This window comes from Nuphar pumila, chromosome 13, assembly GCF_984573655.1.
Source record: "Nuphar pumila chromosome 13, dmNupPumi1.hap1.1, whole genome shotgun sequence".
Taxonomy (NCBI): domain Eukaryota; kingdom Viridiplantae; phylum Streptophyta; class Magnoliopsida; order Nymphaeales; family Nymphaeaceae; genus Nuphar; species Nuphar pumila.
In genome coordinates, this window is record NC_143261.1 from 53,239,660 (window position 1) to 53,255,642 (window position 15,983).

A 15,983-nucleotide genomic window follows, 5' to 3' on the forward strand; every position below is an offset into this window, starting at 1 on the left:
CTTGACTCTTACACTCTATTTAGTTGGATTTACTTCATGAAAAACAAACATAAAGTTTTCAAGTTGTTCAAACAGTTTCATGCACTAGTCCAAAACCAATTTAATACCAATGTTATATATTTCCAGTGTGATGGGGGGGGGGGGGGAGAATACATATCCCATGATTTTAATGAATATTTGAAGGAGCATAGCATTACACGTAACATTTCTTGCCCTCATACCCCTCAACAAAATAGAGTAGCTGAGAGAAAACACATGCATATTGTTGAGACAACCTTGAGCATGATGCACATTGTGGGTATTCCTTTCTCTCTTTGAACATAGGCTTTCCATACAGCTGTTTACGTTATTAACAGGTTGCCCATGACCATCCTTGAAGACAATTCTCTGTATTTTGTTCTTTATAATTGTCATCCATCATATGAAGAACTATATCCTTTTGGTTGTTTATGTTATGTTCATATTGATCATTCATTGAGAAATAAGTTTCAAGACAGAGTTGTACAGTGCAAGTTTCTTGAGTATGCAGATGACTATAAGGGATACAAGTGTTATGATCCTCATACAGGCAAAATTCGGGTATCTAGAAATGTTGTTTTTGATGATGAAAGTTTTGACACTCTGGGTTCATCTTCTACATATACACAGAATAGTTATGATCCTTGGCTCAGTGACTCACTTTTATATGACTCGTTGCCTTATGAGGATTCATCTTTATCGACAGACAATGAACCTTATACTTTCGATGTGGAACCGCATATGGAAGACATTCCTCCTACAACAACATCCTCACATTTTTCTGGTCTTGTTTATTCTCGTAGAGTTCATCCAGTCAATGATGAGACTCCTCTACGATGTTCCACTCGGATTAAACATCCTATAGATCGCTGGGTAAGTTACAACAATTTCTCTTTGGATTTTCAAACATTTCTAACTAGAGTGTCCAAAGAAACAGAACCCTCCTTTTTTCATGAGGTTGTATATTTCCGTGCCTGGGTAGAGGCGATGAATGAATAAATGGAAGCATTGCATGAATGCAATACATGAGAAATTGTACCAAGGCCAGATAACAAGAATGTCGTAGGATCCAAATGGGTGTACACGATCAAGCAAAACTGGATGGCAGTGTTGAGCGATATAAGGCTCGTCTGGTTACACGAGGCATCACACAACAATATGGGCAGGACTACGATGAAACGTTCAACCCAGTAGTAAAATTGGGCACAGTCAGGATTATCATTGCATTGGCGTTACAACATGGATGGTCACTCAATCAACTTGATGTTAAAAATGCTTTTCTGCATGGTGAACCAAAGGAAGAAGTTTACATGGAGCAACCATTTGGTTATAGCATGCATGATTCATCAAATTGGGTATGTAAACTTCGACGCTCTCTTTATGGCTTGAAACAAGCTTCTCGATCTTGGTTTGAAAGTTTTTCCACGGAGATCCAGCATCATGGGTTCAGTAAAAGTGTTATAGACCATTCATTGTTCATATTCAAAAGTGATTCAGCTATTGTTTGGGTGCTTGTATATGTTGATGACATCAGTTTTACCGGGAGTGATGAGGATCACATATCTTGGGTTAAGTCTATGCTGATGGCTAAATTCAAGATGAAAGACTTGGGTCCCTTGCGATATTTTTTGGGTGTGGAAGTTGATAGTCGACATGAGACTATTACATTGAGCCAACATAAGTACACTATTGATATTTTACTTGCTACAGGGATGGAGAATTGTAAACCAATTAGCACACCTTGCCTTCTAAATCATAAGCTAAGTGCTAAAGAAGGCACTACTTATCATGATCCTACTTTGTATCGTCGAGTTGTAGGGATGTTACAATACTTAACATTCACTAGGCTTGACATAGCATACTCTGTCAATCAGGCTTCACAGTTTATGCATGCTCCTACAAATGTACATATGGAAGGACTAAAAAGGATCCTTCGGTATTTAAAGGGTACGATTGGAGATGGCTTGATGTATACCAAGGACACAACTTATACGTCAGGGCATCGACTATTTACCTACACAGACGCGGACTGGTGATCCTGATGAGCGCAGATCAGTTTCGGGGTATTGCATTCTTATCGGCAATAATATTGTAACATGGAGTAGCAAGAAGCAAAAGGCAATGGCACGATTTAGTACTGAAGCCGAGTATCGTGCAATGGCAGCAGGAACAACCGATGTTACATGGGTGAGACACCTACTGCAAGAATTACAATAACTGATCTCGTCCTCTATGCTTCTTTGCGATAATCAGAGTGCTATTAATATTGGCTTCAATCCCATCCTTCATTGTCGCACGAAGCATATCGAGATCGATCAACACTTTGTTAGACAAAAGGTGGAAGAAAAAGAAATTGAACCTGCATATGTTCGGTCAGATATGCAAGTTGCTAACATCTTTACCAAGGGATTATCCACTCATCAGTTTTGGGCACACAAAGACAAGTTGAGCATGATCAAAAACCATACTCAACTTGAGGGAGGCTGTTAGTTTGGATCATGGATCCGACCCACACCACATTCCAAGGATCCACCTCGGAATGCGTGGGCGATGACATATTTGTAATTTAATTTTATTACTTGTGTAATGTCATACCCTGTACCACACTTATAAATAACACGAGAAAAGGGAAAACCCTATTGCCGCCGACTCCCCTCTTCTCTCTTTACCTCATCTTTAACTTTTGCAGGTTGATATTTCTGACAGTGTGGAAATACAATAAAAGATAAGATTCGGAACAAGGAGATACGTAAGAAGGTAGGCGTTGCACCCATTGAAAATAAGATGAGAGAGAATCGTTTACGGTGGTTTGGACATATTCGGCGAAGGCCTAATGATGATCCAGTTAAAAGGAAGGAGAAATGTGAAAATATATTAGTTAAAAGAGGTCGGGGTATGCCTAGGAAGACTTAGATGGAGATGATAGGAAAGAATATGAATGCTTTGAACCTCACCGAGGACATGGCATTGGATAAAAATGATTGGACTAGAAGGATTCATGTGGAAGACCCATAATGATTTTATTTTTTGGTTCATATCGCCAACCCCAATTGTTTTGGGATGAAGGCGTAGTTATTGTTGTTGTTGTTGTACTCGAACCTGAATTCCCGGGTATGGGTATGAAAGTACCGACCCAAAAAATATTCAGGTCGACCCAAACCTGACCCATCAATATATGAAATGGGTTTGGTTCATGATTTTTTGCTGGGTACTAAACCTGACTCAAGTATTATATATATTTCTAATAAAAAAACTAAAATTATGGAGGTCTGGTTTGGGATTATAGTTTCGTGATCCGACAGATGCTGATCCTAGATAGTAGTTATATGGGCGGGTCCGAGTCAACCCTGACTAGACCCATTGAGCCCTAGGTTCAGACACAATGACAAATTCTAAAAACAACAAAATAAGGACTAATAAATTCTGGTGATAATTTAAGAAGAAATAGAAATAAAGCAAATCGTCCTTCCACGAAAACTATCGGATAAGGTTGTAAAAAACTGATATTTACACTTGAAGAAAATGGCCTATCATAAGCAATTTTTGGCAATAATTTGAAAAATACCGTCCATTTTTTGTCATACTGGTTTGAAATAGGCATATTGACTTGGGCTGGATCGGTGGACGTGGACCCAAATCTTACTCTAAGAAGCTGATAAAAGATCTGGTTTCAGGTCTGATAGCAAAACTAAAACCTAAAGATTATTTAATTTTTATATATTTTATGATGAAATTTTTTACGTTCTCCTGCATTTCACTGCATAAAACGCTAATTTGTGGACTCATGATTTTCTATCTTATCCATACCATAATATGCGCTTACCGAAAAAACTCATAGTTCATTGGAACAAAAGCCTAAAAAATATAGCATGTTTCACCCATACCACATGATCAAATGTTAACCATGAGCTACGTCGATTATATATTGATGGGGGAGATATATCATCATCGTTTCTCGTTCTCTATAATGAAAATGGGTTGCATGTTTTATTTTCAATGCCACCCTCTTGTCATCGATGAGTTTTCATCGATGAAGCATCGTCGATCTTCTTCGCACCGATGCTTGGTCTTAAAAAAATATTCATAATTTTTCATTGATTGGATACCACAAAAAAAACTATTTTCTGTGAAATTCTATCTTTGCTTTTACACTATTCATACAAAATTTTGTAAGAAAAAAGAATTTTACAATACTAGAATTATAATAGTTTAAAATTTTGCAAGGTACGAACTTCTGCAACACTTGTCATAATTTCTTAAATTATTGAAAATTTTACAATAATTTTTGAAATATTGCAACCTCAAATGCGGTTTTGTTGACGAGTTTTATAGGTGTATTATTTTAGCGTCATGACATGCGAAAATAAAAAATTTGCACTTACGAGAGATAAAAGCGCTAATAAAAAATTGAGAATGTGTGATATTGTTTATTTGGCGAATTTGATAAATTGTGGGACATTTTTTAAAAAACACGTCTTTTTTGCCATACATTATGATTATTTTTTGTTTCATCTAATATCCTTTGGGATTTGATTCTCTTTGGTTGCATTTGTTAAATCAAAACAATACCTGGCTATATTTGGATGTAGATATGGTGAATCTGAGAAATATTTGAATTTGACGGATATTCGAATCTGTTTTCATGTAAAAAACAGATATGTATCAGCTTGTCACCATCTGAATGGAATCCAACATAGGATTAGTCAAATATTGCATTTGCGACATCCTATCTGAATCCCAACCGTTTACATCCTTAGTTTTGCTTCATTGGCAATAATTATGTTGAGATATGGGCAAGTCTATAGTGTTTTTCTTGCAGGTGAATGGGTCTGATCATAATCCCAATCCGATTTATATAAAAGCTTGAGTCCAGTTTTGGCAAATATTAACCAAATTCACTAAAACAGTTTAGCAATGTTAGAGTTTGGATTAAGATCTGGATTTTACATGGGATGATTAGGTTGGGCCAAGGTTAATTGAGGTATGAGCCAGAGTTGGTAATTCGGCAATGATCTGAATGTGTGGAACCAAATCCAATGTGAAAACCCTTTCAAAACTTACTTTAATGACCCATATCAAGAAATAAGGTGTTAGATTTGGATCAGAGGTCCAAATAAACTCTACCCTTTGTAACTCTAAATGCTTATTATAGTGCATCTATGCCCTGATTAAGGGCACATTTGGAAGCTTGAAATTTTTTTTTGCAGGAAAAGAAAATTTTGACTGAGAAGTTTTGAAATGACAATTTTTTCAAATGAAAATCTCTTTAAAAAAAAATTCAACGATTTTTTTTCCTTGTTTGTATAGTTTGAGAATAACGAAGTGAAAAATGAGAGAAAGATGGTTGATCAGGCCCCTCTCAAAGAGAGAAAAAGAGGTGGTCGACCACACCCAAGAGATAGAGAGGGTCAATCAACCCTCTCTTAGACACGAGAAGGGTGGTTCGAGCATGAGAGAGACCTAAGAATGGTGGTAGATGGGAGAAAGATGAAGATTGAGGAAGCTCTTAAGGCAACTCATGACAAGAGATGTATTGTGTGTGAATGTCTATCTTAATGCAAAAAAAAAAAAAAATTGATAGAAAAATTCCTCCACTCTAAAAATTTTCTTTCATTTGAAAGAGTTGAAAAAGTTATCATTTTGTCTTTCCTACATCTATTTTTCTTACAACTTTTTAGCTTCGAATGTGCCTGAAAAGTATGCCGAGCGAGCTCCATTCATCTTACATGAGAGATTTATGAATGTCACCAAGGGTGTCATCGGTTTGAAACTCCCAAGCATACATCCCTTGAGATGAGGATGAAACCCTCTCTCTCACATATACACTCTCTCTCTCTCTCTCTATATATATATATATATATATATATAAATTATTTGCTATTAATGAAAGTAAAGAAGTAATGGGTTAGAAATCATAGGTGCAAGTTGTATCGACTCAATCTAACTACATACGACATAGTTTGTTTGCCAATGATCTTGACTTAGTGTAGGCCATCGATTTTTAGACTCTTTTAAAAACTTAATTACTTGTCATAATCACATTATTCAAAATAAGTTTTTTAGGTAGATCACCATTATAACATAAATTAATATATATATACATATATAGACGTCAATTTTGGCAAAAGACCTTTACTGGCATATACTTTTAATGCGCCAATAAAGGTATTTTTGCAGAAATTGATATTGCGCTCAACGTCATCCCACTGACATTGCGCTCCTAATAATTGCACTACTCTCTCTCAATATATATATATATATATATATATATATATATATATATATATAGAGAGAGAGAGAGAGAGAGAGAGAGAGAGAGAGAGACGCATAACTGATTAACAGGTGCTTAAACACAACCCGTGCATGATGTCTTTTTTTTTTTGAAAAAAGGTAAAAAAGGGTATTAGTGATGCTTTTATAGTGCTACTAAAAATCATTTTTAAAATGCTGCGCATGTTCTTGAGGACCATTTAGCAGTATTTTTATGGGCCGTTACTGGGACCTTGAGTGGCACATCAAAACACGGATAAATGTGTTTTGCTTGTTTTTTGCATCAAAACAACATTATTTTGGATTTTTTTTTCACCATGATGGACAGTCAACGTGATTAAGCACAGGTTAAGTAGCTATTGACCAAGTAGCTACGCATTTCACTATATATATGGGTTTAATATTTGGTGCATTTGAAGGCACTAAATTATATGAAACTATTGAGCTGAAAATCATACCTTTTAGTTTTTTTTTTTTTTGTAAATTAAATCTTATAGATGGGATCCACCATGTTTGTTTAGTGGAAAATGAGTTTTCTTTTAAGGGCTTAAAAAAATGAACAGTTTACAATGCAATAAAATTTCATGACTCAAAAAAATATTTTTAATCGAAATAACATGGTCCAAGTTTGATCAAAGACCTAGCCGCATTGGGTTTACCGGGCATATTTTTGGTCGTTGTCCTGGCAGCGTAAAACTCAATCAATATTTTAAATATAATAATTAAAGATTATAAATTTATGAACCACATTCAGCATGAATCACGGTAGGGTCCACGCCCCTAGTCCTATCCAGAACAAGAGGAGACCTAGTGATCGGCATAAAGAAATGAAAATGCTTTAAGGATCAATTGTTTTTAAAATTGTTGCCTACCCTGGACTGTACCATACACTTTTGTAGAACCAACGTATTTTCTTGATTTTATTGCGGGTCAAGCTATACGGTTATGATCTATATAGTTTGTTTAGTTAAAAATATATTTTAGACATTGTATAAGCAGATTTTTTTAAGGCTTCAAAATTCAGTGGTTCATAATATGTAACAATTTTATGATTGAGAAAACAATGTTTTTACACAAAAATTACTTGATTAAGAGTGCATTCCCTAGAAAAAAACTGAATTGAACATCCATGGGTCAAATTGATGAGAAAAACTCTCACATATGAGTTTTGGTTAGAGAGCATGGTCCTCTTAAGTGTGTGCCCAGCATAATGACAAATCTCGCGAGATTTATGGAAACCTCGAGAAAATATTGTGAGAAATTATCCAAAAACTAAGAACGGCAATTTCTTGTGAGTTTTTTTTTTTGTAAAAAAATAAATATCACATTTTAAACACAATATTTATATTTTATCAGCTATATCATGAAAAGTATGTGTTTTTAAAAATATTTTTATTTATATTTTCTTAAAAAATTATATTTATATTTAATTTTTTTATTGTTGAGATTTTATCAAAAAATGAGAGATTTAAAAAAAAAACTTTCTATTTCTCGCAAGTTTTTGACTGCCAATATTTTGCAGTTTTTAAATTTTGTCACTATGGTAGCCATTGTTTTTTTTTCATATGTAAGCAATAGGGAAATGTCTATATTTAAAAAAAGTCTAAAAGGGGAGAAAGCAAAATATAACAAGCCAACAAAATGATAAAAAAATATGTTTTAAATACTAGGCTATCATTAAAACAACACAAAATTATATATTTTTATAATTTTAAAATTAGAAATCTTGATGTTTAAAAGATTTAAAGGAGAAAGCAAAGTGACACATTTTTTTATTTTTACTCAAAGAAACTGCCCCAAGCGATCTAGCCACACTGGGCCAACCTGCCAGACTCACGATCACTGTCCTGTCAGCATAAAACTCCGAGGGTTTAGCCCTTATCCCCAAAAAACCGCTAAGCTGCAGCTTATGCAGAAGGGTGACGCCCATGAGATTTGAACCTAGACTGCCCATCAAACGGCCTAAGCCCAATTCCACTATGCCAAACCCCATACATTTAAAATAGTTAAAAGACTATCTTAACGGGATGCAAACTCTTTTATAAAGGGTAACAATGCAATGCACACACAACCATAGTGACAAAAGTTAAAATGACAAAATCTTGGGAGTCAAAAACTCGAGAGATTTTTGAATTTTTTTATAAATCTCACATTTTTTCAGCAAAGTCTTGGCAATAAAAAAACAAACAAATAAATTTTAAAATATTTTTTATAAGAAATATAAATAAAACACATTTAAAAATAAAAATCTCGAGGGTTTTCACATTAAATATCTGCTAAAATAGTAAATATCATGATATTTGTCCCGGTTTGTAAATCTGGCGATATTATCGCAAGATTTTTATAAATCTCGGGATATTTATTACAGAGCACACAACTGCAAACTTTTGCAACACGTTTATAGAAATTTACTGCTTGTACCATTAAAAAAAGTTTTAAAAGTTAAAATATAAAAAAACAGTGGAAAATAGAAAAGTTTTAAAAACTCAATAATATAGCGTTGATGTCACATAGCTATTTTTTTTTGAATCGAGGGCAGATCATGTTATATCGCACTTCATCTAACTGGCACAAAAATCATAAACTGATCTGTGCTGATGATTGAGAGCCAGAGGAGAAGAACGGAAAACCCTAAACCCTAATTCTCTCTACTTCCCTCTTTTGTAGCAGAGAGAGAGAGAGAGTTCTTCTTTCTTCCTCTTTTGTGGTAGAGAGAGAGAGAGAGTGGATTCGTCTAGCCCTGATAACGGCTTGGGGGCGTCGCGGTGAAATCGATTTCGAGGGTTTTGTTGGTTATCCGATCGTTCGCGAGCGCAGGAAATTAGGGTTTTATTTGGTCTGTCGTGAAAACACGCTCTCCCTGCATTGCCCGAGATGGTCGACGAGTGTGCAAGGAAGAATGCGAACTCGAAGCCGAAGGCGCCCCCGAGCGACCCCAATGAGTACAAGATCCTTAAGGAAGGGGAGGCCGAGATTCTCATGCACGGAAACGACGTGTTCTACAACAAGACGCAGGTGATTTTTAATAAAATTGACATTTTTTCTGCTCGAATTGCGGAGAATTTGTCAAAAAGATGGAATTTTGATTCGTTGGGTGGCTTGTAAGTTTAACTTAGTGGTATCAGTATTCTTTCAGCATAACATTTGATTACCGATTTGTCTCAGATTCTGTAAACGTTAAGTGTATCCTAACACCCCCTTTGCGCTATCCACTTATTCGGAAAAGTGGGATAAGTTAGGATATTGCAATGCGGAAATGAACGTCTGATTGTGAATACATTGCTATAACTTAGGGTGGGGTATATATGAAAGTTTTCCTTTTTTCCTTTTTTGTGGGTGTTCTGATTCACCCATTTAGCAGAATAATGTGGACTTGCGTTGCACTGCCCGTTGCAATTTCCCTGCTTATCCTGCTCTTTTTGGGTGCCCACTTATTGAGAAAAGTGGGATAAGTTGGGAAATTGCATAAGGGCGACCTTTTAGTTGCAAGATTGATCAATGCAGGTTCCTTGTGGTATGGTGGGGCTACCGTTTATGTTGTTCTCTTTGTTGTCAGGAGTCTTGAGTTAGCTAACAGTCCATTACATTTCCTTTTATGCTGGTTAGTGCCATTTGTCGTTCACCAAATTAATTCTGATTACATGATCAATATCCAGGTAGTTAACAGGGATTTGTCGATCGCTGTTCTAAGGGCGTTTGTGTCCAAACGTAAAGAAGAACAGACTGCAAGGCTGAACAAAAAGGTAGAAGTAGAACAGATTGTATCTGAACATGTTAAGTCTAAACTGGCTTCGGAGCCTGATGTTTCACTTCATGATGAAGAAATGAATGGAGAATATGAAGTCGCACAAGTTTCATCGAAAGATGAACCAGGTGATGACTCTGAAACAACCAAACCCATTGGCAGCAAGGAACCGAAGGAAGCAAAGCCCCTGAAAATTCTAGAGGTTTAATATCTTTCCTCTGTTCATAGTATTAAATCACGTCATGTAGGATGAATTTCTTGCAATTTCAGGCTTTTCCTTTGTGGCATATTTCTTTCTTCCCTTTCTTTATCATGCTTTGTCATCATAATGAAATGCAGGCATTGGCTGCCTCTGGATTAAGAGCACTGCGATATGCACTCGAAGTTGAAGGGATTGGATCAGTTATAGCTGTTGATAATGATAAAAGTATCCTCCTTCTTTTATAAACATATTATTGCAAATTTTCATTTGTTTGGTTGTTCAGTTGTTGTCCGGTTAAGTTTAGATGAAATGCTTGGTGAATGTCACCTGAACTGAACCATCATTCTAATTTTGCCATGATGCAGTAGCTTTTGAAGCTTGCAAGCGAAATATAAAGTTGAATGGTTCTGTTGCTTGCTCAAAAGTTGAGCCACAGCTTGCTGATGCCAGGGTCTATATGCTCACCCACCAAAAGGAGTTTGATGTGGTAATTTCCTTTACTGCTTGAAAATCCCTTTCTTACATTATCTGAATGTTTGATTGTAAATAAAAAGGGTTATTCTTCACTAAAGACGCATGTTGATTGTCACTTGGATCAGTAGAAAGCAGAAGACTTGCACTGTTGTGCTTTGCAACTTGTTTTCGGTTTCATCATTCTCTCCAAATTGTTTTTGCTAAGAAGAGTAATTTTTTGATGACCTTTTGAATTTTTTTTCCTCCTGAATCCTTAGGCACAAGCCTTGGTTGTTATGATATTCTCACATTAATCCATCAAGATATTTTCAGGAATTTGGTTTTCTTGGATCTCTCTCTCTCTCTCTCTCTCTCTCTCTCTCTCTCTCTTGCGCGTGCTGGAGTCTCAATGGATTTTATTTATATGGCAATGGAACAAATTTCGGTTTACTTATTTGGTTTCAGGTTGACCTTGATCCATATGGGTCACCTTCAGTATTCCTGGATTCAGCAGTTCAGTCAGTTGTTGATGGTGGGATGTTAATGTGCACAGCTACTGATATGGCTGTTTTGTGCGGGAACAATGGAGAAGTCTGCTATTCCAAGTGAGATTAATCCCAGAATCCTTCAGAGCACATTGTTATAGTTTAAAATTTGCTTCCCTGTTGATTTTCTTGTTTGGAATTGATGTCTCAGATATGGTTCATACCCTTCAAGAGGAAAGTACTGCCATGAAATGGCTTTGAGGATCCTCCTTGCCTGTATTGAGGTAAATCATTGTATCCTCAGGGGCGTTTTTAGTATTCAAGAAGTTCTGTCCCCAGAATATGCCTCTTGACGGCCTTTGAAATGCAGAGCCATGCAAACCGCTACAAACGTTATATTGTCCCTGTTCTTTCTGTGTCGGTGGATTTCTACGTTCGGGTCTTTGTTCGCATATACACGTGCGTAAGATATTCCTTTTGTGTCGTTTTACACTGATTATCGGGTGATTTGATTAATTTATAAACTGCTACTTTTCTGTAATGTCCTATTTTTGTGAAATCAAATTATGTTTCTTAGTCAATAGACTCACAGTTCATTCATTTTTTGTTTGTATAAGCAGTTCTGCTAGTGCAATGAAAAATACCCCTCTTAAGCTGTCGTACATCTACCAGTGTGTTGGATGTGATTCATTCCACCTTCAACCGCTTGCTCGGGCTGTTAATAAGGTATCCTTTGTTTTGCTTTTATTATAACATTTTTGTTGTGTGTCAAAGGTGTTACTAGGCCTCACATCTATGTCACATGGATACAGCTGCATACACAGGGATACAACCATTTTTATGGAGTTCCCAATACACCTAGTATATACATGTATTATGGAATGGGGGCCAAAATGGGGGCATCCACGTGGACATACTCTCACATTGTTGACCTAGGCAGCCAAAGTGTCGCTTGGTTGTTAGAGGCCTATGTCTTGCAAACACTTTCCTTAGCATGTTTATCTTGTGTTGATGCCATACAGTGCTAGAGATGCCTTTACACTTCATGGGTTCAGTAACCATATAGTGAACACCATGTCAACCAAAGTGTCACCTAGTTGTTGGAAGCCTATATCACATAGACACTTCCGTAGCATGTATATCTTGTGTTGATGCAACACGACACTGGACATGCCATGACACTTCATTGACACAGTCTAGACTCTAACCTGTGTTGTACATGGTCCACACCATATCCCTAGCTCCAACTACTTCTTTTGATGTCTCTTGTTTATTTATTTGATAGTTATTTTTCTCTTTTTGTAATTTTCCTTAGTTGTGTCACGTTCCAATTTTCATCTTGGATTTATTTTTTAATAGTTATTAATCATAATGACTTGGAATCAACATTCAAGAATTTGCACTTAAGATAGTATTCATGCTTGATTGATTAAGAATGTTGAGCATACATAGTCTCAATCACATTTGCACGTGTGTGTGTGTGTGTGTGATCCAAGCTGAGGTGCTTTGGAGGGCTGTGGAGGCTAGCGGGTGTGTTGGGGAGAGTCGGGTGTACTGCGAGCATCAATTAATAGGTGGGAATTTGGGTTAAATTTGTTGTGTCCATGTATGGGGCCTTCTTAAGTTGGGACTGGTAAAATAGGAACTATTATAAATAAGACTATTTAACCATGGAAAAGGAATGAATGAGAGCTAGCCTTTTGGCTTGGGAGATTACTCCATCCCGAGGGTGCCACTTCTTTTTCTCTAACATTCCCTCTCGCCTTCACTTACCCGCATCACCATGCTCTTGGTCAAGGTCGTCTAGCAGCCTCCCTTGCCGTGCCCCATTGCCCATTGCGTGCTCATCCTTCGCCGATCACATTCCATGCACACAGCCTGCACATGTGTGTTGCATCCTTTCACCCATCATGCGGATCACATTACGTGTTCAACCCCCATCTATGTGACACATACCATGCATGCATGCACGTGATGCTCTTTTGACTCTCCATTTTCTAGTTTGTTGTACCCAGTGTGATTGTGTTGTGGCTTCTACCTGTGTCCATGTCTCTGTAAACAGCTGAAGGAGACATGCATAATATAGTCTATATGAAAGTTGATAAGTTGTTGTGCATTTATGCCAATTTTGGTTGAAGGTGACCCTGTTGATTTTTTTTCCCTCTCTTCAAGAACAACAGTGTTAGATATGCACCAGGTTATGCTCCTGTTGTACCTCAAGAGTGCACCAACTGTGGGAAAAGGTTTAACTTGGCTGGGCCCATATGGTCAGCTCCAATTCATGATCAAGATTGGATTTCATCCATCTTATCAAATGTTGTGTCATTGAAGGACCGATACCAAGCATATGAAAGGATATCTGCGGTTTTGACTACAATATCTGAGGTACTCCATACAATTTTCTCAAAGGAATTTCCTCTTATCTTCTTTGGTGTCTGTATAAAATTATAAATATCATTCTAGATTTTTCCTTTGATTTGTGTGATTTATGTCTGCAATTTAAGAAGTTCACCTTGTTTCTTTGGCCTTAACGATTTTTAGAATTTCATGGCGATTCTTTGTTTCTGTTTGTTTAACAAGGAATATCTCAGTAAATTTATTGAAATATGTGATTGTGTATGCTTTTATGCATGATCCCTTTCAAGGAGTATAAACAGGAAAAAATGAATCATCCTTTATTAATCATTTTTGGAGCTATTTTGATGGTGCTCTGTGCAAGCAGGGCTGACTGGCCTCTTTGATATTTGAGGCCACAGCTTAGGGCCTCAAATGAAAAAAAAATATAACTCTTATATTTCACATGCTGAGGGCCTCCACTGAAAAAAATATATGGAGAAATATGGGCCTCCAATGAAATATGCCTAGGCCCTCAACTCCCTGTGTGCAAGATGCAAACATCTTAGTAAATTTAGGGAAACTGGATTGCCTTTGTGTAGGATTCCTCTTAATGTAGTAAGTGCAGATGGCCAAAAGTGAATAGCAGTTCAGTAATTTTGTTGAAATTTAGCGGTACCCATCCATGCAGGATACCACCATGTTTTAGTATTTTATGAAGTTTTAAGGCCTACAGAATGTGGGGTGTTTTGTTTTTTTCCAGCTAATGAAGCTTTGTTGCGATAAGCAACTCATGAAATACTGTATGGTTGCTTGGCACCACCTATGGTATTTTGGTGACGTTTGGGAGAGTGATTTCTTTTACTCAGAAGTACAGCTAGAAGTAGTAATCCTTTCATTCTATGTATAGTTTTAAAAATGTCTTTTGTGATTACGACCATACAAGGGGCTGCCATTGTCTTCTAGAAAATGTTTGGTAAATATTTATTGGACTTGTTCATGTTCACCACATAAGTATCATTTCCATGTTTGAACTGGTGCAAAAAAATTCTTCAGCCATAAAATCCTGATGCAATGTATAGGAAAATACTTTTTTCTTTGTGCACCCTGTTTTAGTCTTCATTTTTTATAAAAGGAAAAAAGGGCCCTCCACAAGCAGTAAATCTTGTGTTCAAAAATTTATGTTCTCCTTTTGAGTTGTCTGTGGAACTTGTGTTGATACTTTTGACGTTACTGCCTGCAGGAGTTGCTTGATGTACCTCTGTATGTCAGCCTACATAATCTGTGTGCAACCCTTAAATGCACGTCTCCTTCAGGTGTTATGTTCCGTTCTGCAGTAATAAATGCGGGGTATCGCATATCTGGGACACATGCTAATCCACTGGGACTGAAATCAAATGCTCCAATGGATGTCATCTGGGATATCATGCGTTGTTGGGTAATAATCAGCTTCATCTTCATGCCTTTGTTTGCATACCTGAGAGAGAGAGAGAGAGAGAGAGAGAGAGAGAGAGAGAGAGAGAGAGAGAGAGAGAGAGCATATGTGCATGCTGTCTTTGCTAGCATCTAATACAACAGATGGGTGTGAGAGTTGGAAGCCCTTTTGATCAACCTCAAAAATCTTGAAGATTGTGATCCCTAACCTCATCTCTGCGTTCAGGTAAAACTTCATCCGGTGAAAGCTCAGGCCCCAGATCAATCAGGGAGTGTGATCCTAGCTAAGGAACCGACCATCCAGGTTTGTTTCACTGTTCCTCATGGATATGTGAATTATCAAACAGGATTTTGAGTTTTACTTAATTTGTCTTTTCTTGGGTCATGGTGACACACCTAAACTAAATAATCCTGACTGGCTCATATCATAGAATGGTTTAGATTTCTTGAGTGGCATTTAGCATGACTGCTTAAGGTTGTTGGTCGATGCCAAACAGTTGCAGTTATCTCATGTTTGTGTTTCATGTTTTTCTTTGTATGCAAAGAAGGTTGGCCTTCTGCTGCTTATCTCTTTATTTCCTTGTTCAATTGCTCAGGTCAATTTTGCTCGTGCACCATCCTCACTGAGCAAGGCACAAGCTAAGAAGATTGCGCGGTTCCTACCGAACCCTGAGAACCACTGGGGGCCTAAGCCAAGGGCAGGCAGGCAGATAACAAGCAAGCATGCATCTTTACTGGGGCCAGAAAGGGTGAATGGGCTCAATGGGAATGATCAAACAAGTGAACCTGAGGCAAAACGGCAGAAATTAGATCATGGCACTGATTCAGAATCGTGACAAACGGGAAGCTTGGTGAAGGCCAGAAACTGCCCATGCAAGAAGCGCATTGCCTGTGTAGTGGCTAAGATTATCCTTTGTGGGAGATGATAGAAGTTTTGATTAGATGAGAAGTTTTGATTATATATGTTTTTTCTCTGTGGAGACACATAATAATACTCTCCAGTAGCCCAAAAGTGAATGCCATTGTGACAGTATGTGAGTGA

The 15,983-nt window shown here is 37.1% G+C and overlaps 1 protein-coding gene across 1 annotated transcript; it reads left to right on the forward strand.

The window, feature by feature from the left end:
- Nucleotides 1–9,050: 9,050 nt before the first annotated feature.
- LOC149818404 (tRNA (guanine(26)-N(2))-dimethyltransferase 2-like) lies at nt 9,051–15,983 on the forward strand. The gene is made up of 12 exons (XM_089984906.1): nt 9,051–9,303; nt 9,945–10,235; nt 10,373–10,460; nt 10,601–10,722; nt 11,154–11,293; nt 11,385–11,457; nt 11,544–11,632; nt 11,794–11,899; nt 13,346–13,558; nt 14,751–14,945; nt 15,168–15,245; nt 15,538–15,983. The coding sequence occupies exons 1-12, from the start codon at nt 9,163–9,165 to the stop codon at nt 15,775–15,777; spliced, it is 1,776 nt and encodes a 591-aa protein (XP_089841032.1). The 5' UTR covers nt 9,051–9,162; the 3' UTR covers nt 15,778–15,983.